This window comes from Brassica oleracea, chromosome C7 (genome assembly GCF_000695525.1).
Source record: "Brassica oleracea var. oleracea cultivar TO1000 chromosome C7, BOL, whole genome shotgun sequence".
Classification (NCBI taxonomy): domain Eukaryota; kingdom Viridiplantae; phylum Streptophyta; class Magnoliopsida; order Brassicales; family Brassicaceae; genus Brassica; species Brassica oleracea.
Window position 1 is genome coordinate 18,369,932 of NC_027754.1, and position 23,727 is coordinate 18,393,658.

General features: G+C 36.9%; 6 protein-coding genes across 6 annotated transcripts; 4 read left to right on the forward strand and 2 right to left on the reverse strand.

Moving 5' to 3' along the window:
• The first annotated feature begins 674 nt into the window (after window positions 1-674).
• Window positions 675-3,966, forward strand: LOC106305748 (U-box domain-containing protein 6). Its single transcript, XM_013742114.1, has 5 exons — window positions 675-804; window positions 1,144-1,329; window positions 1,410-1,517; window positions 1,603-2,729; window positions 2,901-3,966. The coding sequence occupies exons 1-5, from the start codon at window positions 700-702 to the stop codon at window positions 3,718-3,720; spliced, it is 2,346 nt and encodes a 781-aa protein (XP_013597568.1). The 5' UTR covers window positions 675-699; the 3' UTR covers window positions 3,721-3,966.
• A 266-nt stretch (window positions 3,967-4,232) lies between these two features.
• LOC106306853 (2,4-dichlorophenol 6-monooxygenase) lies at window positions 4,233-7,503 on the forward strand. The gene is made up of 10 exons (XM_013743625.1): window positions 4,233-4,601; window positions 4,692-4,774; window positions 4,846-4,981; window positions 5,046-5,539; window positions 5,630-5,677; window positions 5,754-5,928; window positions 6,031-6,143; window positions 6,227-6,323; window positions 6,410-6,629; window positions 6,868-7,503. Exons 1-10 carry the CDS (start codon window positions 4,400-4,402, stop codon window positions 7,427-7,429), a joined length of 2,130 nt encoding a protein of 709 aa, XP_013599079.1. The 5' UTR covers window positions 4,233-4,399; the 3' UTR covers window positions 7,430-7,503.
• Window positions 7,504-7,548: 45 nt separating this feature from the next.
• On the reverse strand, window positions 7,549-8,916 carry LOC106306854 (uncharacterized membrane protein YuiD-like). Its single transcript, XM_013743626.1, has 5 exons — window positions 8,566-8,916; window positions 8,271-8,427; window positions 8,141-8,191; window positions 7,924-8,016; window positions 7,549-7,764 (listed from the first exon to the last, which is right to left on the reverse strand). Exons 1-5 carry the CDS (start codon window positions 8,691-8,693, stop codon window positions 7,690-7,692), a joined length of 504 nt encoding a protein of 167 aa, XP_013599080.1. The 5' UTR covers window positions 8,694-8,916; the 3' UTR covers window positions 7,549-7,689.
• Window positions 8,917-9,115: 199 nt separating this feature from the next.
• Window positions 9,116-11,718, forward strand: LOC106301735 (3-oxoacyl-[acyl-carrier-protein] reductase 4). The gene is made up of 11 exons (XM_013738201.1): window positions 9,116-9,388; window positions 9,485-9,648; window positions 9,844-9,897; window positions 10,307-10,387; window positions 10,478-10,523; window positions 10,597-10,691; window positions 10,773-10,805; window positions 10,932-11,066; window positions 11,159-11,252; window positions 11,359-11,441; window positions 11,545-11,718. The coding sequence occupies exons 1-11, from the start codon at window positions 9,226-9,228 to the stop codon at window positions 11,575-11,577; spliced, it is 981 nt and encodes a 326-aa protein (XP_013593655.1). The 5' UTR covers window positions 9,116-9,225; the 3' UTR covers window positions 11,578-11,718.
• A 635-nt stretch (window positions 11,719-12,353) lies between these two features.
• LOC106303841 (lysine histidine transporter 2) lies at window positions 12,354-14,536 on the reverse strand. The gene is made up of 7 exons (XM_013740181.1): window positions 14,307-14,536; window positions 13,705-14,088; window positions 13,093-13,486; window positions 12,906-13,011; window positions 12,734-12,825; window positions 12,577-12,645; window positions 12,354-12,471 (listed from the first exon to the last, which is right to left on the reverse strand). Exons 1-7 carry the CDS (start codon window positions 14,486-14,488, stop codon window positions 12,373-12,375), a joined length of 1,326 nt encoding a protein of 441 aa, XP_013595635.1. The 5' UTR covers window positions 14,489-14,536; the 3' UTR covers window positions 12,354-12,372.
• Window positions 14,537-19,611: 5,075 nt separating this feature from the next.
• LOC106303924 lies at window positions 19,612-21,218 on the forward strand. Its single transcript, XM_013740286.1, has 4 exons — window positions 19,612-19,901; window positions 20,167-20,323; window positions 20,408-20,474; window positions 20,557-21,218. The coding sequence occupies exons 1-4, from the start codon at window positions 19,822-19,824 to the stop codon at window positions 20,928-20,930; spliced, it is 678 nt and encodes a 225-aa protein (XP_013595740.1). The 5' UTR covers window positions 19,612-19,821; the 3' UTR covers window positions 20,931-21,218.
• The last annotated feature ends 2,509 nt before the right edge of the window (window positions 21,219-23,727 follow it).

Consider the following 23,727-nt stretch of genomic DNA (forward strand, 5'->3'; position numbering starts at 1 on the left):
ATCAGAAAAAACGATTCCTTTTAGAACCCTAACTATAAACTAAATCGATTACAAATCCCAAATAAACGTACCCGCATGACGATTTTAAACCAAAAATCTATACCCCCTTTTCGATTTCGAACCCTACGACAAAACCCCCAAAACCATAAATCAAAACCCCCAAATCGATTTTTAACCTAAAACGCTTTCGACCCCAAACGATTGAATCAATCGGTGAAACTAGTGGATACTCACCTCAGATCGTCTACGAGAGAGTACGACGTTGATTAGATCGAAGAAAGAAGAGAAAATGATCCGGCTATCGCGTCGCACGAAAAATCGCCAGGGAGAGAATGAAACCCTAGCTTTAGAAGAGAGAAGTGAAAATGAATGATCTATCGCGAATCCCTTTTTTTCTCCGTCTACACGCGGACTCGCGTGTCCACTCTGCTATCGACGCGTGGCTTGACCCCGTATCATACGGGTTCACCCGCAAGAGACGGATCACGATATTAAACCCAATAAACATTTTCTTTTAATCGAATGGGCCTAGGATCCCGAGTCCGTGATCCGGTTATAAACCCTCGATGCGGAAGCTCTAATACTTTTTCTCAGAGCAAAGGTAATCTTTTGAGAATCCATTTTTTTCTTTAGAATTTGGAACAAAAAGGCCAAAACTTTGCGTTTGTGTTTGGTTTTGTCTTCTTTACTGGTTCCTTCATGTTTTTTTTTGAAAGAAGAATAATTATTGTTAAGGTTTGTTTAAATTGTGTCATGGATGTAAGCGAACTTGAGGAGAATTTGTTCGCTGTTAGCGATGCCAAGGTATATTTATATTCTCAATCCAATCACTCTCTCAGAGATTCTTGTCCGTGGAATCTTATGGTAAAAAAAAAGGCTTTGCTTTTGTTGGATTGGTTCTGTTTTTTCATGTGCTAGAAAATGTGATTCTTTCCAATGAAGTTTTGTCTTTGCTAGAAAACGGTGAAAGTTGCATCCTTTATTTTTTCCATTGCCTCTGTTATTATTGTATTATGGGCTGAGATTGGAATTGGGAATCTTGGGATAAATCAGGATTTTTATTCCTTTTCTTTGATGGTTTTGTTCTATCTATGATTTGCTGCTAAATTTGTGTGTGTTATGGCCCCATTGATAACAATGCAGTTACATAGAGACATTTGCAAGGAGCTATCCGCAGTTTATTGCAAGGTACTGTCCATCTTCCCTTCCTTGGAAGAGGCAAGACCTCGGAGCAAATCAGGGATTCAAGCCTTGTGCTCCTTACACATTGCACTCGAGAAGGCAAAGAACATTCTTCAACACTGCTCTGAGTCTAGCAAACTTTACTTGGTCAGTTTCCCTCCTTATTACATACTCTCTTGTGATTTGGTCTCTTGAATCCCTCCATTTCTTTTGCCACTCCTCATCAGGCTATAACTGGGGATGCTGTACTGTTAAAATTTGAGAAAGCAAAATCTGCGCTTATTGATAGTCTTAGACGCGTAGAGGACATTGTCCCTAGCTCTATTGGCTCTCAGGTACAATGTCTCTTTCAATGCACAGCTCAATGTTTATTATACTTGTTGGATTAAGAGTTCTGATTGATTGATTGATTTCCTTCAGATTTTGGAAGTTGTTGGTGAACTAGAGCACACCAAGTTCTTGCTTGATCCATCAGAAAAAGAAGTTGGTGACAGAATCATTGCACTCTTGCAACAAGGCAAGAAATTCGACAACGCCACTGACAACTCCGAGCTCGAAATTTTCCACCACGCAGCTACAAGACTGAGCATAACTTCCTCTAGATCAGCTCTAGCGGAGCGCCGTGCTTTAAAGAAACTCATAGACAGGGCACGTGCGGAAGAAGACAAGCGTAAAGAGTCTATTGTAGCTTACCTCTTGCATCTCATGAGAAAATACTCAAAGCTCTTCAGAAACGAGATCACTGATGAGAATGACTCTCAGGGCTCACCACCAGCTTCCCCCACTGGTAATGAAGACCGAGCTCATCACGCGTTTGGGCGTCAACTATCTAAGTTCGGTTCTATTAACTTTAAGAAGTCAGGACAGGCTCCCACTCCACCGGAAGAACTGAGGTGTCCCATATCGTTGCAGCTGATGTGTGATCCTGTCATTATTGCCTCTGGACAGACTTATGAACGGGTCTGTATCGAGAAATGGTTCGGTGATGGACATAACTCTTGCCCCAAGACTCAGCAGCAGCTCCCACATCTTTCCTTGACCCCTAATTACTGTGTGAAAGGTCTGATTGCGAGCTGGTGTGAGCAGAATGGGATCTCAGTCCCTGCTGAACCACCAGAGTCTCTCGACCTTAACTACTGGAGACTAGCACTGTCTGACACTGAATCCGCTAATTCAAAGTCAGTTGATAGTAAAGGATCTAGCACACTGAAGGCTCCTGAAACCGTTCCTTTGGAGGAGCGTAGCACTATTGACAAAGAAGATGTCACTGTGGCTGATGAGGAGACTTCTGAGATCAATGTTCTAGAGAAGTATCAGGATATATTGGCTATGTTGGAGAAAGAGGAGGACTTAGCTAAAAAGTGCAAAGTAGTAGAAAATGTCAGGCTAGTGCTGAAGGATGATGAAGAGGCCAGGATCCTCATGGGAGCCAATGGATTTGTTGAAGCGTTTTCGCGGTTTCTAGAATCAGCTGTTGATGAAAACAATGCAGCAGCACAGGAAACAGGAGCTATGGCTCTATTTAACTTAGCTGTCAACAATAACAGGTCTGATCTTCTTTCTAATATCACTGTTCACTACCAGAAGTCATTAACTCAGCTGGAAAGGACCCTGGCCATTGTGTCATCGGTCCCCAACTCGCGTGACCGCTAGGACAAAACTATTATTACATGTGGTAGTTTCTGTGTTAATGTTTTGTTCATTTCCATGGACTGTAGGAACAAAGAGTTGATGCTAAATTCAGGAGTCATCCCACTGCTGGAGAGAATGATCTCATGTTCCCACTCCCTAGGGCCAGCAACTGCGTTATATCTAAACCTCTCCTGCCTTGAGAAAGCCAAGCCAGTGATTGGCTCAAGTCAAGCAGTTCCCTTCTTTGTAAAACTTCTTGTTCAGGTAGAAAACACCGAGACCCAATGCCAGCTGGACGCTCTTCACGCCCTCTACAACCTTTCAACCCACTCTCCCAACATCCCCACTCTCCTCTCATCTAACATAATCAAAACCCTTCAACTCCTTGCGTCAACAGGTGACCACTTGTGGATAGAGAAGTCACTAGCCGTGTTACTAAACCTAGCCTCTAGCCACGAAGGGAAAGAAGAGATGATATCATCACAAGGCATGATCAACACTCTCGCAACGGTGCTAGACACTGGGGACACCATCGAACAAGAGCAAGCCGTTGCTTGCCTTGTGATCCTATGCACGGGAAGCGAGCGGTGTATCCAGATGGTTCTACAAGAAGGTGTGATTCCGTCTCTGGTTTCGATCTCGGTGAACGGAAGTCCCCGTGGAAGAGACAAGTCTCAGAAGCTTCTGATGATGTTCAGGGAACAGAGGCAACGAGAACAGCCGTCGCTAAACAAAGAGGAAGCTCCCAGGAAAAGCGTATCGGCACCGTTACCAATGTCTGTATCTGGTCAAGCTTCATCTCCAGAGTCGGAAGGAAAGCCTTTGTTTAAATCAATATCAAGAAGGAAGACATTAACAAGACCATTGAGGTTCCTCTGGAAGAAAAGCTACTCGCTCCACCATTAAGAAGAGAAGATAGATTGGAGTGTTTGACATTGACACACCCACTCATGTAAAGTGTTGGTTTTGCTTTGTTTCAACTTTTACTACCTCTTACAAAGTCATCTGCATAGATAAGAAAGATATGTACAGTACACTGTGATTAACGCCATTTTTGCTCACCTTCCCCTCTCACCAGAGAGTTATACCCATGTAGATAGAGCTTACTCATGTATCATCAGGTTTTTATATAAATTTTAGTTCTTGTTTCTTCTCAACAAGATTCATACAATAGCCTTGAAGCAAAACCCTTGATCTTTGTTTTGTAATAAAAATAAATTATGAAATAAAATTTTCAATGTTCAAATATGTAAACTAGTCGTAAAAAAAAAAAAAAAAAAAAAAAAAAAAAAAAAATATGTAAACTATTTTTTTTTTAAAGAAAAATCAATTTGGAAACAAAACAACTTTTTGAATCGAGTTAGGTATATAACTAAATCAATAAATATTATGGAAACTATGGAACCACGTATGAATCGAGTTAGGAAAATCAACAAATATAAAAAAGGGAAGATCGTAAACAGCCGGCTCCACCAGAGACGCCGTCTCTTGCGCCGCATCTCCGTCGCTCTCTGTCACAGCAACTCCGTCGCTCTCTGTCACAGCATCTTCTTCTTGATTGTGTTCAGGCTCTAGCTTCTCGAGCATGGCATTGCTTGGGCTGATCAAGAGGGTTTCACGAATAAGCAGAAACAATTCGAGGGTCAGAGTGTACCCAGCGAGATACTTCCAAAGCAGGGACCTTTCAAGCTCAAACACCTTTCACGGCAAAGATGCTAAGCTTCCTGTTCTGATCGTCGGCGCTGGACCGGTAGGCCTCGTTTTATCCATCCTTCTCACCAAACTAGGTACTATTTACATTGAAAAGTCCTTCCTTTTTTTTGTTAAAGTTGAGTTCCTGTCTTTGATTGAATTGGATTCTCATCTTTCATGTTTAGGTGTGAAATGTGCTCTTGTTGACAAAGCCACATGCTTTTCTAAACATCCACAAGCTCATTTCATCAACAACCGGTCTATGGAGGTTAGATCATTGTGTAGATTTTGTTTCTAATGGTCTTTTGATTTATGATTCTTAGTTTTCATATGCTTTAGATCTTTCGTAAATTGGATGGGTTAGCTGGGGAGATTGAAAGATCACAGCCTCCTGTTGATTTGTGGAGGAAGTTTATATACTGTACTTCACTCTCCGGTTCAACTCTAGGCACAGTGGACCACATGCAGCCTCAAGGTGTGTGTTCTTCTCTACACAATCGACGAAAAAATGCAGGCCTTGATTTTGTTGTTTTAAACAGATTTTGAGAAGGTTGTCAGCCCTGCTTCCGTTGCTCACTTCTCCCAGTACAAATTGACAAGCTTAATGCTTAAGCGGTTAGAAAACCTCGGCTTTAATGTTCATAGTTCCAAAGAGTCGGATGGTCTTGAGCTTGACTCTGTTGTTGCGGGGAAAATTCTTATGGGTCATGAGTGTGTGGCGATCGATGCTAACAAGGAAAGCGTTACTGCAACTGTTGCTTTTCTCAAAGGAGGCAAGCGTATGGAAAGAAACATCCAATGTAGTCTACTGGTTGGTGCTGATGGTGCTGGGAGTGCTGTAAGAAGGCTCACAAATGTAGAGATGCGTGGGGAAAGAGATCTGCAGAAGCTTATTAGTGTCCATTTCATTAGCAGGGAGCTCGGTGAGTACTTGATCAATAACAGACCAGGGATGTTGTTTTTCATTTTCAACACCGGAGGTATAGGAGTTCTCGTTGCCCATGATCTTCTACAAGGAGAGTTTGTCTTACAGGTAGTAGCTATAGCCCTGACATAGAAAATCTCAATTTGTCTTACTTCATATACAGTAGCTTAGCGTGTAACCATTTCTTATTTACTGCAGATCCCATACTATCCTCCTCAGCAGAGCCTATCTGATTTCAGTACGGAGGTACATCTCAGTTTGTGACCAAGTTCAACTATGATTTTGCTTGTGATTTGTGTTACTGAGTGATATATTCTTGTAGATGTGCAGGATGTTGATATTCAATTTGGTGGGACATGAGCTTTCAGACTTGGATGTAGCTGATATTAAGCCGTGGGTCATGCATGCTGAAGTCGCCGAGAAATTCATGTGCTGTGAGAACAGAGTGATACTTGCCGGTGATGCTGCTCACAGGTTCCCACCTGCTGGAGGTTTCGGTATGTCTTCCAAATCTTTTCAAAAAAGTGAAACCATACACTGGTTCTTTGACAGTTTCTTTATGATTGTTAATCTTGGAAGAAATAAATGACTTTTTGAAGGAATGAACACTGGAATTCAAGATGCTCATAATCTTGCATGGAAAATAGCAGCTCTTGTTCAGGGTTCTGCAAAATCTTCGATTCTTAATACATATGAAACAGAACGTAGACCGGTATGGTGTTTTTTTTAATTTTTTCTTGCCATCGTCTCTTCTTAACTTGATTCATTTATAAGCGTCTTATTGTTCACTGCTAGATTGCCCTTTTCAATACTTCACTCAGCATTCAGAACTTCAGAGCAGCTATGTCGGTTCCTTCAGCGCTAGGTCTTGATCCAACAATTGCCAACTCAGGTGAAACTAAAACTACATTTTCTTCTTGCTCAGTTCATCGTTCAGTGATCAGCTTTTAAAGTAATTATACCTCTGTGGTGTTTTAGTTCATAGGTTTATAAACAAAACAGTCGGTTCCATCCTTCCAACTGGGCTGCAAAAGGCAATCTTGGATAAGGTCTTTGCAATAGGACGTGCACAGCTTTCGGAATCTCTGTTGAATGAGAGCAATCCACTAGGACATCAGAGACTTAGCAGACTAAAGAGTATATTCGATGGAGGAAAAAGCCTTCAACTACAGTTTCCTGCAGAGGATCTTGGTTTCAGGTATCATCATCACCTTTTGAACTGTAGAACTCTCACTTTAGTTTGAGTAGCAGTCCTAAGGATACAAAAAGAGTAGAAACTAGGCCAGACTGCTTTTGTAAACTGATATGTGATATTTTATGAAACGGAGAGTTTGATTTTTAATGTTCTAACCACTGTGTTTCTGACATTTCATTTCAACAAAAGATAAGTAAATTCAGAGTTAAGAATAACCAAAGCTACTGTGTTTACTATTTAGGTACCAAGAGGGAGCCATTGTTCCTGATAATGAGTCTGGAGCTGGTGATCCTGAAGCACCAAGTGGTCGTAGAAGAGACTATGTTCCCTGTGCTGAACCAGGTTCAAGACTGCCCCATATGTATGTGAAAGTTCTGTCAGATTCCACAAGAGAAGTTATTGTTTCTACACTGGATCTTATTTCCATCGACAAAGTGGAGTTTCTACTTATAATATCGCCCTTACAAGAGTCCTATGAGCTAGCTCGCGCTACATTCGAAGTCGCAAAAGAGTTTAAGGCTAATGTAAAGGTATGTGTAATCTGGCCTAGTAGCAGTGACGATGGTGTTGTAAGGGATAGCAAATCAGCATTAGCTCCATGTGAAAATGTTGTTGACGTTATGGAAGTTAAAGAAGAAAGTGGTGGAGAAGCTTCTTGGTGGAGTATTTGTAAGTTGACAGAGAGAGGTTCTATTTTGGTACGCCCCGATGAACACATTGCTTGGCGTATGAAGTCTAGTGTTCCTTTGGAACCTACTCTGCACATGAGAGATGTCTTCAACATCATTCTTGGGAAACAATGAACAATGCCAAATTACTCCACATATTCTTTGTATTCTGTTTATTTCCAAATAAAACCATTTCTGTTTTTTTTTTTTTTTTTTTTTTTTTTTTTTTTTTTTTTTTTTTTTTTTTTTTTTTGTAATAGTGTTTTAAGCTTTCTTTACATAAAGTGTAGAACATTAAAAAATAAGAATATTTATACTAGAGTGTATTTCGGTTCTGTTCACTGTTCAGGGGTTTCACTAGGTAGAGGAGTTGTGGGTATGATTGTTGGTTCACGTTAGCTAGTAGCTATCCTGGTAAACAAGTATCCAGTGACTGCTGTGACACTTCCAAGCATTCCACCAGCAACGACCTGCTCTCTCGGCAAATGGAAAACAGAATCGGATGAGAAACAAGAAGTCTCTCTATTCATACAAATAAAAGAGTAAAGTTGTAGAGCTCCATCAACGCACAGAAGCTTCTAAAAGTGTTTGTAGGTTGTTCAATCAAACTGTGTAATACTAAAACATACCTGAGGAGGGGTGTGGCCGAGAAGTTCGCGCAATGGTCTGCTTTCAGCCAGTGGGTGTTGAGCAGGAAGTTCGAACACAATCTGATTGAGAACCTGTAAAACGAGTCAGACCCCAGATATGAGGAAACTAGAGCTCAAATGCATCAATAGTAGTTCCTTTTTTATTTAAAGACCAATCAGGTTAAAAGATGAAACAAAGAGGCAGCAGCAAGCAAACCTCAGCTTGGCGACCCGCATGCAATCTTACACCGGTAGCATCATACATAACCTACCACACACAGTATAAATAAACAAGAGAGAGAGAGAGAGTAAGCTAATGAAAGAATCCCACGAGGTGACCAACTTACAACAGATGCCAAGATCAAGGCAATAGCAAAATGTGATCCACCAAAACCCTCTTGCAAACCAATAGCAACAGCGAGAGCGGTAACAGTAGATGAATGAGAAGAAGGCATTCCTCCAGACCCAAGAAGCTGTTTGAGATCCCATCTCCTTTCCCTATACCTGCATAAGCTACAAAACATGTAAAAGATCCTCCTCCTCCCTTTTCGTCTAATTAAGAGTTTCTAATAAGTAGACGAATTAAGATCTATCCTTTCCCACTAAGAGGGACAAATATGTAACAAGATCACTCCTTCGAACCAGGAGGTGAAGAGTTTGATGAACTGAGCGATGGCGAATGCCGTGAAGGCGGAGATGAGAGGGTAGTTCGTGAAAATAGAGAAGTAATGAGTCGAAGACGTAGCAGTAGGCGTGGAAGAATCCTCCATGGCAGACGATGGATGGATTGATCTCGTAAAGGCTTGAAGATGACAAATAATCCACAATTAAGGCAAATACTCGAATCCTTTTACGAATGTTCGTCTTCGAAATCTAATAATCCAAAATAGCGTCTCCGTGACGTTTAATCTTCTTTCGTATTACTTTGACCATACTTTTTTCCCCGTCAAAATCGAATACAACAAAGAAGATTGGTTCGATATGGTTTATAAACGGTTTGGTAATCTACAAATTGAAATCGATTTGGTTTTGTTCGGTTGAAGTCTCTTTTATCTGACTAGTCCTGCCAGCTCTCCAACAATAAAACTCAACTACACTGCACAGACAAACCTCGTTCGTATCGCTTTTCAAATTTTTATTTTATTTATTTTCTCTTGAAATTATAATATATATATTTGTTTAGAAAATATAAAATACAAAAAGTCAAGACTTTTACTTACTTTCGTCGGAATCGATCTTTTCGGACGGAGTTTTCCATCTCCTCAACTCTCACAGTTAAACAACTGTGTCTCTCTGTGTTCGATGGCCACCACCGTCGCAGCAACAAAATTCACCTCCTTGAAAGCCACCGCTGGGAAGCTCGGTTACCGTGAGATCTGCCAGGTCCGTCAATGGTCTCCGCTTCAGTCTGCGATGCCTCATTTCGGTATGCTGCGATGTAGACAGCCATTTGCAACCTCCACTGGTAATTCAGCTTCTTTCTCTCGTGCTTGGCTGTTTCCCTTAAGACTCTCTCTCTCTCTCTCTCTCTCTCTTCTCATTAGATTCTATCTTCACGCAGTTGTGAACGCTCAAGCTCAAGCTCAAGCCACGGGTGTTGAGCAAACAACGACAGAAGAAGAAGAAGCTGTTCCAAAAGTGGAATCTCCAGTTGTGGTTGTGACTGGTGCCTCTCGAGGCATTGGTAAAGCTATTGCTCTTTCCTTGGGCAAAGCTGGCTGTAAGGTTAGTACTTTTACACCATCTGCTTCCTTGTTGTTACTGATTTGGTATGTAAAGCCACCATACTAGTCTTCAAGTCTTTTGAGCTATCAAGATTTCAGCTTTGCTTTGCTTTGCTTTGCTTGCAGTTTAGTGTTTTAGAAAGGAAAACCCGTTGATGTACGGTCTAATGATGAAACATTGTGGTTCTGCTTGCAGGTCTTGGTGAATTATGCTAGGTCTGCAAAGGAGGCTGAAGAAGTTTCCAAACAGGTGTGACTGATGCTCTGAATTTGAGTGTTAATTTGTAATTCCCCGTGCTTTGGTTTTGCAGCTCTTTCCTTGTTTTCTGTTTCGGGGGTATCACTTTTAGACCAATACAATCATACATCTTTATTTAGACATGGGTGTTAATATAAATGTGCCACCTTTTGAGTTTAACAATGAATCCTTATAACAGTTTTGATTTCTGAGACAATAACTGCATTTACAACTGTAGTTTCTGGCTCTGGAAAATGTTTCATTAATATTCGGTTTCTTGTTGCCATATGCTTCTCAAATCCCTTTGTGACTTCACTCTCCAGTTACCCCCATCTTTTCCCTAATAAATAACATCTTCACTCCATAGTGTTTTTTGTCCACTATGTCGTCTTATTCCGTGTCTTATCTATGGACTTTGTAGATTGAAGAATATGGTGGCCAGGCTATTACTTTTGGAGGTGATGTCTCGAAAGAGGCTGATGTGGATGCCATGATGAAAACCGTAAGTGATCAGTTGTTGTACCCTCTCTTAATCTTATAATTCTCCTACATCTTTTACCATTTTCCTTTTCGTGTAATTTTATTTCTGCAGGCTGTTGATAAATGGGGAACCATTGACGTCGTGGTTAACAATGCAGGTATATGAAAACCTTAGTTCCCCCTTTGATTTTTACTTACTAATCTTACTGACATGACTAACATGATTTTCAGGAATTACCAGGGATACCTTGTTGATTCGAATGAAGAAATCTCAATGGGATGAAGTGATGGATTTGAATCTCACTGGAGTGTTTCTCTGTACCCAGGTTAGTGTTCCTACTGAAGTTTTGATACTCAGAAGTCAGAATCTTAGGGCCTGAAACTTATATTTACTTAACTCTCTGTAGGCAGCAACAAAGATCATGATGAAGAAGAGAAAGGTATCATTATTTCACTTCACCTTGTTTATTTTTCTCTCAACTGTCACCGCCTTTGTCCTCACATGCTTTCCATTGTTTTCTTGGTTAGTATAATTGATGGTAATAGTTTTGGATATGATATTGCAGGGAAGGATCATCAACATAGCATCAGTTGTTGGTCTCATTGGTAACATTGGGCAAGCAAACTACGCTGCAGCTAAAGCTGGAGTTATTGGGTTTTCCAAGACTGCCGCCAGAGAGGGTGCTAGCAGGAATATAAATGTATGTAACCCATCTTCCTCATCATACTCCTCTTTTTCATTCTTTGGACAGGATATTAAACTTGGTCCATTGACCAATTTGCTCTTTTACAGGTGAACGTGGTTTGCCCTGGATTCATTGCATCTGACATGACTGCCAAGCTTGGAGAAGACATGGAAAAGAAAATCTTGGGAACAATCCCATTAGGTTAAAAAAAAAAAATAGAGGGTTCAACTTTTACATTGTGTTGTGGGTAGTTTTTCGTAGGTTAGGATGTATCTGATACAAAGCAAACTTGATTTTTTTTTTTCAGGACGATATGGACAACCAGAAGATGTGGCTGGCTTGGTCGAATTCTTGGCTCTCAGTCCGGCAGCCAGTTACATAACTGGACAGGTTAGCTCATTACTCTTTATCAAATGAAAATATCGTATTATTAGCCTTGGTTTCTCTGTTTATTTTACCTGCCTAACCATGGTTCAAAACTGTTGGTTTGCAGACATTCACCATCGATGGAGGTATTGCCATCTAGGCCTTTAAGCAAAAAAAAGTTAAAATTGGTAAAACAGACAAAGTTGAGTTGTTTCTGGCACTTGGTCGGATTTCTGTTTTGCGGTTTCTGTTTGGAGAGAGAGATCTATAACTCATTTGCTTAAACTCCGTTACATAATAATATATATATAAATCAGTGATATTATATTTCACTACTTTGTTACGGTGAGAATTAAATCAAAGGAAAATTCTAGTAACATGAAATTAATTGAATTTAACATTTTGAGATATAATCTAAAGTTAAACGGATCATCTATCTTATAGCGAAATAGAATGGGACTCGTGATGTCTATCACTTACAACAATCAAGCATGAGCAATTGGTAATCTCTCAATTTATGTAAACGAGTGTTCATCTTTAAGCTAAGGCAGGCGCTCAGCTCATTCTTCAACTGCAAATCTTCTGAGAGAGAAAGGGGCGTTGCTTTACTATTCTTTAGTTCTAAGATTTATTAGCTATGGTTTTTGTCATGTCTGCTTCCACTTTTAACATTTGAATCCCTTTTGAGAATGATATATATCACTCTGCATCTAGACTACTAGATGATCTAGTGATCAATTTCTCATACGTCATCAATCCATAAAGTTACCAAATAACAAAGAACCGGAAAGTGGAGAGTTTTAAATTATTAAAGCAGAAAACACATAAAAAAAATTATTATGAGTCTTAAACTATACTAGCTTTTTAAAAAAGGTAAGCAAAACAGACAGTCGTAGAAAACGAAGACAGGCCGTGATTGTTTCCTTCTTTTTTTTGTTGTTGTACCAGAAGAAATCTAAGAGAAGAACTTGTAGGTGCTTGCATTGATAATGATGGTTCTGAGGCCACCAACGGGTGCTAGGATCGTCAATATAACTCCTACTATAATGCAGAACTGCAATTTTTCATTTTTCACACAACACCAAACCAAACGCAAAAGTTATTAGCGTACAAGGAAAAAAATCAAGAACTATACATCATTAGAAAAAAGAAAACATACCCAATTAATCGTCCAGGATAGACCAAACCTCTTTGGTTTCTTGAGAATGAGCCAGATAATGCATGGAAGCTGTAGTGGCAACATTAATATGTGTGTTATATCATTAATCATAACTATAGTTTCTAAGAAAAAGAATGAAACCAATATGAATGATTACGTAGTAAGTTGTTGGTGCGAAGGCAAATCCTCCAAAGAAACCGAGTAGTCCACCAAAGAACGGGATACATATTGCAATGAACATAGTGAAAGCTGCATGGTCCAAATCAGACAAATGAATGAAGTAGCTAAAATGAAAGTTAGGTGTGTATAATATGAGGAGTGTGACTTACCAACATAGAGACTGCGAGTGATGAAGCGGAGTGTGAAGGAAGGATCGAAATTCAGCTTCTTGACCAAAACGGTTTCCATCATGTCAAACACGGGCATTGCAAAGATCTGTTGTCTCCACAAAAGTAGAACATGTCAATATTCATGTTATATTATCAATTCAATCAGAGGGATCAGATAAGTGGAGACCTGATAGCTTCCAATGACATGGACGACCACAAACAAGTTAGCCATTGCGACAAGCCAGACGGGCTTCTCCAAAGTCATGAGAATGTTGTCATCAACGCTGTTTCCAAAGATCCAATAGCCGAGGAACGCTACAGGGAAGTAGCAAATGGCGACTACGATGTAAGCTACAACGACTCCTCTCCACATTGGAACCTTTGATGGCACCTCCGGAGTCGATGGGATGGTTGCCTGAATCTCCAACACGACGTTGTGACCTGCGTAGGCAAAAGCCACATCTCCCATCGCGTTCAAGAAGTTGAATACTTTTCCAGGAGTTGTCGAGGCTCTATACGAGTAGTCTACATCTGGCTTAACCCCTTTGTGCACCGATGCAGCCCAAGCGATAGTTGAGTAACTATAAATGCATCACAAAACCATACAAACCAATATATGATCACTACTATAACGTTTTAAATGGAAATGAAACGTAACGTTCAGGTTACAAAACAAACCTTAATGAATGTGTTTAATAGGTTTTTTTTTTTTTTTTTTTTGACTTTAATAGGTTTTTTTTGCTAAGATGTAAATATCATTTCAAAAAATAAAACGGTTTTAGCTGTTACGAGGTCTTACGTTAAGGACATAACGGCAGCTGCGAGTGAAATGCCCGAGATGGAGTTGAAGTTGGGTAGGTGAGAGATAACGAAATGAACAGAAGCAAAGATCATGATCCAAAATGTGGTTCTGATGTCTTTGCAATCGGGGCAGAGGAGTTCATGGACTTTCTTGAGGGACTTTCCTCCCGTGACCATATAAACGATGTCGACACCGACCTCCACGATGAGCTGTTGAGGCACAACGATCCATAGACCAAGCTTTTCGCCAAAAGCTTCTTGGCCTAGCTCGTGATATCTGTCAAGCCTCTTCCCTGGTACAATCTCGTGCATCTCCACCATTTGCCACAGCGTGTACAAAGTTATCAACCATGACAGTATCATCAAAGTCACGCCAGGTCCCCTGTATCAACAAAAGAGTATATAGTGAATACAAATCAATGAAATGAATCATATATAGTCAGAGCCAGTCATGGGCATAGCGAGATGAAACATTCGTCTATACCCCCTAGTATATTTATCATTTGATCCCCTAAATGATTATGAAAAATATATGTTTAGTAAGAGTTTCAAGCCTCATAGGTCTCAAAGGCGGCTTAAAATATATAGATCTTAACGTACCATCCAAGATTGGACATAGCGTAGGGCAAGCTAAGAACACCAGCGCCAACCATGGCAGTAACATTGTGGAAAGCAGAGTACCACCACTTGGCCTTTCTTGAGGATGTGATCGGTAACCAGTCGTCGACTTTCTTCTGCTTCGCCGCAGCAATCTCGCTCGCTGACATTTCGCTCTTACTCATATTGTTCTTTGAGAGATACTGTTTGAGATACAAGAAGATTTTAGAATGAATATGAAGAGATGAGAGTTATGTAGTATTTATAAGAGTGGATCAAGATTCGAGATTCACTCACTTTAACGACTTTGTCTGGTTTAATTATTCAATTTTACGTTAGTTAATTTTTTAAAAAATTGTAATAAACAGATTTGAAATTCAAGTTAGTTATGTTACTAAATATTTTGGTCTTAACCCGTTGTATAAGGCAACAACAGCTGAGAAACCGTTGTGTTTTATTCCCACCACTTGTTCTGTAATGACTAAATTCACATGTTTTTTTCTTTAAGGAAAAAGATTTTCTCTTCATTCAGATCACCTGATTGCATTTCATGAATCTTTTAATCTGGAAATAAATATCATGAAGATATAACAAGATCTTTTAGCCAACTGGATAATTTTATAACTTTAGTTTATATTTTGAGCAAAAAATAAATTTGTATTCGGATGATCCCAAGAATTGATACCTTTCGGTATTTTAATATCTTTAGTTTTTTTTTTGGTAACAATATATTTTGTTTTTGTATAGCTTTTTTCATTTTCTTACATCTTTTACATGTACTCCCTCCGTTTCATATTAAGTGTCGTTTTAGAAATTTTTTTTCGTTACAAAATAAGTGTCGTTTTCGATTTTCAATGCAAAATTTATTAATTTTATGCAAAATTTATTTTTCTATTGGTTGAAATATAGTTAGCTTTATAGGTAATAATGTTTTTTATAGGAAATGTACAAAATTAATTGTTTTCTTAATCCGTGTGCCGAAATCTAAAACGACACTTATAATGAAACATATGGAGTATATTGCAGTGTTTTCTTAACTCAACGTCTAAAATAGGGTTACATTTCCATAGTAATTGTGGGTCTGAAGAGACCAATATACGAAGGTATCGTGATGTTATGGTTAAAAAGACTCATTTGAACCCCGTGATATTTCCAGGAAAAAAATAACTCTCGAGAAATCTTTTTTTTTGTATTCATTGACCTAATTCTCTTCTATCCGGTGTTTTTAAAACCGGACCGGAAGCTGAACCGGAAATATTATGGGTCACGGTTCAATATAGTTCGACCGGGTCAAACCTGGTTCAATAATATGGTTTAATATTATTTTAGTATGTAAATATAAAAGTAATATTAGTAAACATGATGCATAGTTAAAATATTAATCAATTTTGAACATAAAATAATATAAATATAAATTAGTTTTTTGTTTATATGGATGGTTTATAGATTTTTGATAGTTTTATTGGTTTTTATTGGTTTAATAACTTTGAAATATAATCCGGCTATGTGGCCGGTTCATGGTCGAACTAATTACTAGACCAACCCGACTATATAACCGGTTCATGGTCGAACCCGGTCCAACCATCGGGTCGGTCCGGTTTTAAAAACACGGCTTCTATCTAACAACTAGACCAGATCTTTTATTTTGGTTATATGCTCTTGACCATGTCTTTTTATTCATCATATGTTTCTTTTTGTGTAAGATAAGATCTTTCTTTCTTATTTGTAAAATGTAAACCCACGTTAAATAAGTTCTATAATTATCATGTTTTCTGTTTTTTGTCAACCCGTAAATAAACACCTTTATTAGTGTGAATATAATGGCATAAGTGTAATTTATGAACTATGTTTACACTTTTATATAAAACTCCTCTGTTAACTCTGATTAGAAAAGTTAACGAGACTAACAGATTAATTTACAAATTCTCAGGGAGCGTTATATATAAAATATATATATTATATATAATATATAGAATTAGGTTTTAGTGGTTAGAGCATCTTCAATCCATTGCTATTTTCACCTTTATATACTATAATAGAGTCAAAGGTATTTCCCACTTCTATTTCTACTTCTAAAATAGAGATTACTATTTTTTTCTCTATTTATAGAGTAAAAAATAACATTCTTCTATTATAGAATCATACTTTTTTTTAAATAGTCTTTTAACTTTCAAATTTTATAGTTATAACTAAATAATTATTTTTTATAGAGAAATACGGTTTTGTAAAAATATAATTACATTTTTTTACATAATAGTCTTTTAATAAAACTTTAGTTTAACCAAATTCATAATTTTATGAAAATCTTTTAAAAGTTAAAAGTAAATAAGGTTGGTTATCAGTTTTTATAAATAAATGGCACGTTTTGTAAAACTAAAATATAATCTTTCGAAAATATTTTTGTATAAAAGCAAAAATAGAAGAATACATTGGAGAGAAATTAATCTCTATTTTAGAGGTAAAAATAAGAAAATACATTGGAGACATGTTAATATACTTGGAGTGTTTACTAGAGATTCATTTATACATTTTGTTTTACAAATATATACTTACAAATATATACTTTTACAAATTCTCTAGAGTGTTTACTGCTAGCAATCAAGTTATTTTAATTGTGTAAGGTTGTTGTCCTTGTAATTTTAGTTGAATGTGTAGGTATGTTTCTCTTCATATCGAATGTTACGCAGTTAAAGGCGAATGATATTTGATTATTTGTCCAACAATAGGGACAACTAAAAACAGAAGCATCAAAAATAAGGAACCAAGAAATTTATAGGCATTGCGTCAAACCAATAGTATTTAACAAGAACTAAGTGAATATGATTTCCTTCATGATTCTCCAGAACTAAGGTATGATACATGCGATGCATTCAAGATGTGGTCTATGACTTCAGGCGAACAAAGGAAATCTTCAGCTTGATTAGAGTAAATAAGCAATCGGTCTTATATTAAATATTACTAAAGAAAATCTAATATATATGATTCTAGTTCAACTCTATTTAGCAGAGCAATCAACCTAAGATAAATCTATATATAAGAGTTTTAAGTCTAAATCGAACAATATCGTACTAAATGAGAAGCTGGACATATATGGTGATAAGACATATAGATCTAGTAGAACGTCTAGTCCCAACAAAGCGTATCTGATCTAGTTCCAATAAAACATCTGGTGCATGAGAGTATTTGATCTGTCTCAACAAATTGGTATCACTGCGAACATGTTTTATGGTTATTTGTTTAAAGGAAGGAATTGTTAAAGTAAATAAGAAATTCAAATATGATATCAGATATTAAACCAAAGAAAGTCAAATATATATGTGTATATAGTTCAACTCTACTTACTATGAGACTATTTGGAGAGCAGACAAAGTAAAAGCTATGTGGTCCTTGGTTTGAATAAAAGATTGTTAGAGTAAATAAGTAATTCAAGTTCTTACATCGAATATTAGACCAAAAAATTTTAATATATATTTTGTCCAATTTCACTTAGTATTAAATTTTTGGAGAGCAACCGATCCAAAAAACAATTCGTGAGGGTTTTGGTCTAAAACAAACAAACAAGAGATTAGAAATCTGATAACGACCCCCCTGGCTCTAGTAGAAGATCAGTCCCTCGGTAAAAAACATTTAGACTTACTCTTTTAGAGCGTCCATGAGAGCATATACTCCATCAGAACAAGCATCATACTACAATGTATTAAAACTCAGATTACAAATCATAAATGATAAATAGAGGAAACGAGTCAAGAAAATTACAAGTTAAACATCATAATACACTAGATGTATTAACGATTTCGTTAAAGTTAAAATCATACTGTAGGTGACTAACAAAAACATAACCAAGAAACCATAAGCTCAATGTTCCCTAATCAAAATCTCATAGTAAATCTAAAAAAAAGTCTTTTGACTTTCATTAGTGACTAAGAGGATTAAGTATACTGACTAAATAAGGAATCATTCAACAACACTAGATTCAACCCAAAAATATATTTAGAGGCATTTTCATGGAAACAGTAAAAATTAGAGGCACTAAGAACAAGTGATATTTTAAAATTGTTTGGTTAAGATAGTTAAAATTTTATTACGGAGTGAGATATGAAGTTGAGTTGGAGCATTCCTTACTCTATATTCACTTTTACTCTATTTGAAAAAAAAAAATGGAGTGGAGATGGAGATGCCCTAGGACCTGCTTACAGAAGAACATATTAATGTTTTTTGTATAGATAAGCACAAAAAACTATATTTTCTGTATCACACAACTCATTATCGCATCATCCAATCCAACAGTGCAGTTTTTTTTAATGAATTTTTTACATCTAGAGACATTTTCCCACATTCAAATTACATTACAAGATAATTATCACTTGAGACACACTTTCTTTTGTCAAAAATACTCTTATAACCCTAGACTAAAGAGAATCTCTCTTCACTTCTTATTTCATTTTATTATTTTTCTTATTTTACTTTATGTATTTATTTAATTTTATCTCAAGTTCTAAAATATATTAAACAAAAATAATTGTCATAATAAACTATATATAAAATTCTCTATCTTTTAAGATCCATGTTCATATATATATTATATATATTAATGTGTAAACAAAATGTGGACGTGGACACCAAAGCGTGGATAACAGAATTATAAATTAGTTGTGGACATGAACATCTTAACAGAATTATAAACTAATTGTGGACATGAGCAATATTCCTTCGATTCCATTCATCATCTCGGAATCTAAATTCAACTCTAATCAAAATTACATCCATCCACGTCATGACAAAGCGCAAATTCCTTAGATCAGAAATCTATGACATGCAAGATCTATTACTCTCCGACAAAAGGTAAACGCTGCTTCGATTTTTCTCTCCGCTCATACTCACAATATCATCTCTTTCTCATTTTGATTGAAGTTTAATTGCAGATAATTTATCAATTGTGCTGAAGAAGCCAAGTGTTTGTATCGGAGATAATAAAGTCTTTGTCCATGTTTTATGGTATAATTTTAGTAACATGAGTATATCCACGTATTGTTGTATAGTTTTATGGAATCAAAACATAGAGTTTGTCCACGTTATCTATTATAAACACATTGACATCACTCATCCACACACCACCAGTCCACAAATCATCCAACCACGCATCATTCGTCCACAAATCACCCATCCACAAGTGTCATTTCCATTAAGGGCAAAATTGTCCATTATCTATTGTTGGTCCACAACAAAATGTGTCACATGTAAGAAGTGTCTACTCTGGGATAAACAAAAGAGGGAAGAATTTTATATTCATTTTCACGAAGTTCGTCCGCGAAATATCAAAGAGCGGAAAGTCGCTTTTTTTCTTTTTTTTTCAATTTATAAATATTTCCTTAGAAATTATAAAGCAGACGTATATGTGTTAATCACTCGTTTGCTGTATTGGTCATTGGGTTCCAAGGATTGTCTGTTTCAAGACCCAACCTTTGGATTCTCTCCTCTCTTCTGTAATAATTCCAGAGAGAGGTGATTAGGAAAGGAGATGTATTATCAGTTGACCAACTCATCTTACAGAGATTCTTTGAAGATTCTTGAGGCTGACATTGAGCACGCCAATTCACTGTGAGTCATCTCATTCTTTTTGGGTGTTTTTAGTTTCTGGGTTTAGGGTTTTTGATTATCAAATCAACATGATTGGTGTGTGATAGTTAATTATGAATGAGGCTGCTGTTCGCATATTCTCAAAATTTAGATTCTCGGTTTCTACTCACAAACTTAGAATATTTGCAGAAAAGTATTCCAACAAATTTGCAAAATTTGTCAAAAGGAATAGTTTATTTGGTTACAAGGATACTAGTAACTGATAGTGTCAGAAAATGTGGTTCAGGGCTGCTGAGATTCCAATGGGAAAGAGCGGTGTGCGACTTCAGATGAAACTGGTGTGCAGTAACTTGGCTCCTTTCTTCATATTCTTGCTACAGTGGATGGATATCTCATGTCTCCTTCCAAGCTATTTTGATTTCTTCTACATTCTCATTTACAAGGTTCCTTCCATAATTGTTTCTATCCTTTTCCTCTGGGCTTGTTTTGTTTTATTTGTGTCTTCTTTGTGACTTTGTCTTGTATAGGTAGGTGTTGATGGACGGTGGAATCTATCCAGGTACGGAAGAAAAGCTACAATCAGGGAGTTTTGCGGTAAAGACTTAAGCCCGGTTGTGTTTTTTCTTCTTCTTCTCATTATTAGTCTTATAGAACATTGGGATTTGGCTAACTGCAGGTGTTATATTACCATCACTTGAGCGTCTTCACATAAACTTCGCTGACGATAGCTTATGGTATCCGAATCCAAAAGCTATCACCAAGAAGTATGATAACAGATTCATCATGTCTACCGTCGACTTGGAAAGAGAAGACGAATGCGGGATCTGCTTAGAGCCTTGCACGAAAATGGTGTTGCCCAACTGTTGCCATGCCATGTGCATCAAATGTTACCGGAACTGGAACACCGAGTCGGAGTCATGCCCGTTTTGTAGAGGCAGCATCAAGAGAGTGAACTCTGAGGATCTTTGGGTGCTGACTTGCGATGAATATGTGGTGGATACAGAGACGGTCACGAAGGAGGATCTTCTTCGGTTCTACCTCCACGTTTAATAGCCTCCCTAAAGATTATCCTGAAGCCGTCTTCCTACTTGACAACGAGTACTTGATATGATTTGGTTACATGGTGAGGGTGTAGAGAGGGAGAAAGATCCCAGACCTTTAACTAAGTGTATATTAAGAGTCTGGGTGATCCAAGATTATTATCCTTCATTTTAGATTATGATGATAAAAAATTGTCATAATGTGTCACCCTTGTTATGAAATATGAAAGAGATATTTCACGTCTTGTTTCTTCTTGACAGCACAAACATGTTTCAAGAATCAAATATGAGGATTAGAAACTTGTTTGGATACAGAGATTCGGAACTTGTTTATATTAGTGGTTCGTGTTGTTGTTCCTCAATTATATATACAAGTAATCAAGTTAGATGTCAATTAACTAAAAATACTCCTACAATTGAACCTAAGAATTTAGTTTTTTTTTGTTTTCTTCTTTGTAATCGAGTGTGGGCAGAAATACTTCAATTTTGAGATCTTTACTTAACTAACAATACTTTTTTTTTTTAACAGTACTTATTAAGCTAAGGGAAATTGGGCTGTATAACCCATCAAACAATTATAATTCATTATATGTCCAAATACCCTAATACACCAATACATCATGTATCTTTTATATAATAATACTACTATGCCCTCTTACACAACCGGTAAAACCTGTAGACAAAAAAAAAACTAAATTAATAATACTTACCTAACACACATACACCGTGGCCTTTGTAGATTCACATACCTTGTACAACGTGAGTTGTTTCTTCTCCATTTTTGATTTGCTGTGTAACCACCAAAACCATTTCTGGAGTAGCTTTGCCTAGGAGATGGCTATCTGCAACGGCTCGCTTGGCTACTGACGGGAAGCTTTGCGCATCTGAAATCTATAGAGTCGCCGACAACGTAAACGACACCGCCGCGAGGTTCGCCAACTCTTCCTTCAATCGCCTTAATCTTTTCGGTTTACAAGGCGGTTACATGTACTATTCCCTTGGATGTTGCCAGTTACACATATCTTTCTCGCTGTTAATGTCCTTGAATTGATCGGAGAAGATGAACAGTTTTTGTAACATTGTGTTCTATTCTATTTTATGCGTATGGAATAGAAATGTAAAACAATATGTATTATGAATGTTTTATTCATGTTATGTAATGTGAAATAGTCTGTTACTATACTTATTTATAGTGTATCGTTCAATTTGATGATTAATAAAGAATGCGTTATTTTTTTCTCCAATATGTACTATCCTATGTATTTTTTTCCATTCTATTTGGGTTTAGGGTTTATACTTGGGTTTAGGGTTTAGTGATTAAGATTTAAGGTTTAGTATTTGGAAGTTAGGGGTTGAGGTTTGGGTTTAGTGATAGCAGTTTAGGGTTTAGTATTCAAAAGTTAGATATGGAATTAGCATTTATGAGTTGTGTGTTGGGTTAGAGCCTATACTATTCAAAAATTAGGTTTGGATTTAGTTTAATATTACACAATATTATATACTATTTTCAGATTTTGATAATTGGATTTAGGGATGATAATTATGGTTTATATTTGGGTTTAGTATTTTAAAGTTTGTTTTGGGTTTAGTATTTAAGAGTTGTAATATGTATTATGAATGTGCTATTCATGTTATGTAATGCAAAATAGTATGTTACTATACTTTTTTATCATGTATCGTTTCATTTGACGATTAATAAAGAATGTATTATTTTATTCACCAGTATGTACTATACTATATATTTTGTTCTATTTTATTTGGGTTTAGGGTTTATACTTGGATTTAGGGTTTAGTGATTAGAATTTAGTGTTTAGTATGTAGAAAGTAGGGTTGAAGTTTGGGTTTAGTGACCCTATCATGTATTGTTCCATTTGATGATTAATAAAAAGTGTTTTATTTTGTTCACCAATATGCACTATACTATGTATTTTGTTTTATTCTATTTGGGTTTAGGTTATATACTTGGGTTTAAGGTTTAGTGATTAGAATTTAGGGTTTAGTATTTGGAAGGTGCGGGTTGAGGTTTGGATTTAGTGATAGCAGTTTAGGGTTTAATATTCAAAAGTTGGATCTGGGTTTAGCATTTAGGAGTTGTGTGCTGAGTTAGAGACTTAGAGTCCTATACTATTTCGGTGATATGAAATACATTATGTATTTGGGTTTAGGGTTTGTATTTAGATTTCGGATTTAGTGTTTAGGGTTTAGTATTTAGAGGCTTGGAGTAGGTGATGTTGGGATAAAATTTATTATTTAGGAGTTGGGTTAGAGTTGTTCTTTTATACTATTTTGTTATACTAAATAGAACACTTCTGTTTAGTAAGTAATGAAATATACCATTTATTGCAAAGATTTCTAATTTTATTCACGCTTTACTGTGCATGGTTAATTGCTCTATCATAAATTTCACTATCATAAATTGCACGCTTTAGGGGTCTAGGTGTTGAGAAGAGGTGATACATTGATAGATGAAGAGTATTGGGGCAGATAGTAACTTTGGAGTTTTACCACAGTAACTTCGGTTTGACTGTGGTAACTAAGTTAAAAGCTTAGGAAGTTACTTTGCATCCCTTTGGAGAGTGGATCACGCCCAAGAGGAAGTCTGGATAAGGAAGGAGTAGTTTGGATAAGGTCTGGTCATAGCTGGAAAGGTAAAGCACCTTTACAGCCTGTCCAAGCATGTGAAGCATCTTTACAGCCTATCCCTTGACTTCACATGCTTATGATTTCGAAATCCTCTTTGTATTATCCTTATCTCTTCATATATAACTTGTATCTGAGACATTAAATTAATTAATGGAGTTTTGAGT

What these genes read in the sequence shown, in the direction of transcription:
- LOC106303841 (XM_013740181.1), bottom strand. Translation starts at nt 14,488, where the DNA reads ATGAGTAAGAGCGAAATGTCAGCGAGCGAGATTGCTGCGGCGAAGCAG. An exon ending in GCTGCCGTTATGTCCTTAAC is followed by an intron (nt 13,487 to 13,704) that starts GTAAGACCTCGT and finishes ATGCATTTATAG; the next exon opens with TTACTCAACTATCGCTTGGG. An exon ending in CACTCGCAGTCTCTATGTTG is followed by an intron (nt 12,826 to 12,905) that starts GTAAGTCACACT and finishes TGGACCATGCAG; the next exon opens with CTTTCACTATGTTCATTGCA.
- LOC106305748 (XM_013742114.1), top strand. Translation starts at nt 700, where the DNA reads ATGTTTTTTTTTGAAAGAAGAATAATTATTGTTAAGGTTTGTTTAAAT. An exon ending in TCGCTGTTAGCGATGCCAAG is followed by an intron (nt 805 to 1,143) that starts GTATATTTATAT and finishes ATAACAATGCAG; the next exon opens with TTACATAGAGACATTTGCAA. An exon ending in AGTCTAGCAAACTTTACTTG is followed by an intron (nt 1,330 to 1,409) that starts GTCAGTTTCCCT and finishes ACTCCTCATCAG; the next exon opens with GCTATAACTGGGGATGCTGT.
- LOC106306854 (XM_013743626.1), bottom strand. Translation starts at nt 8,693, where the DNA reads ATGGAGGATTCTTCCACGCCTACTGCTACGTCTTCGACTCATTACTTC. An exon ending in ATCAAACTCTTCACCTCCTG is followed by an intron (nt 8,428 to 8,565) that starts GTTCGAAGGAGT and finishes TAGCTTATGCAG; the next exon opens with GTATAGGGAAAGGAGATGGG. An exon ending in TCGGCCACACCCCTCCTCAG is followed by an intron (nt 7,765 to 7,923) that starts GTATGTTTTAGT and finishes CCGAGAGAGCAG; the next exon opens with GTCGTTGCTGGTGGAATGCT.
- LOC106303924 (XM_013740286.1), top strand. Translation starts at nt 19,822, where the DNA reads ATGTATTATCAGTTGACCAACTCATCTTACAGAGATTCTTTGAAGATT. An exon ending in ATTGAGCACGCCAATTCACT is followed by an intron (nt 19,902 to 20,166) that starts GTGAGTCATCTC and finishes AATGTGGTTCAG; the next exon opens with GGCTGCTGAGATTCCAATGG. An exon ending in TCTACATTCTCATTTACAAG is followed by an intron (nt 20,324 to 20,407) that starts GTTCCTTCCATA and finishes TGTCTTGTATAG; the next exon opens with GTAGGTGTTGATGGACGGTG.
- LOC106306853 (XM_013743625.1), top strand. Translation starts at nt 4,400, where the DNA reads ATGGCATTGCTTGGGCTGATCAAGAGGGTTTCACGAATAAGCAGAAAC. An exon ending in CATCCTTCTCACCAAACTAG is followed by an intron (nt 4,602 to 4,691) that starts GTACTATTTACA and finishes TTTCATGTTTAG; the next exon opens with GTGTGAAATGTGCTCTTGTT. An exon ending in CCCACCTGCTGGAGGTTTCG is followed by an intron (nt 5,929 to 6,030) that starts GTATGTCTTCCA and finishes GACTTTTTGAAG; the next exon opens with GAATGAACACTGGAATTCAA.
- LOC106301735 (XM_013738201.1), top strand. Translation starts at nt 9,226, where the DNA reads ATGGCCACCACCGTCGCAGCAACAAAATTCACCTCCTTGAAAGCCACC. An exon ending in TCATGATGAAGAAGAGAAAG is followed by an intron (nt 10,806 to 10,931) that starts GTATCATTATTT and finishes ATGATATTGCAG; the next exon opens with GGAAGGATCATCAACATAGC. An exon ending in CCAGTTACATAACTGGACAG is followed by an intron (nt 11,442 to 11,544) that starts GTTAGCTCATTA and finishes GTTGGTTTGCAG; the next exon opens with ACATTCACCATCGATGGAGG.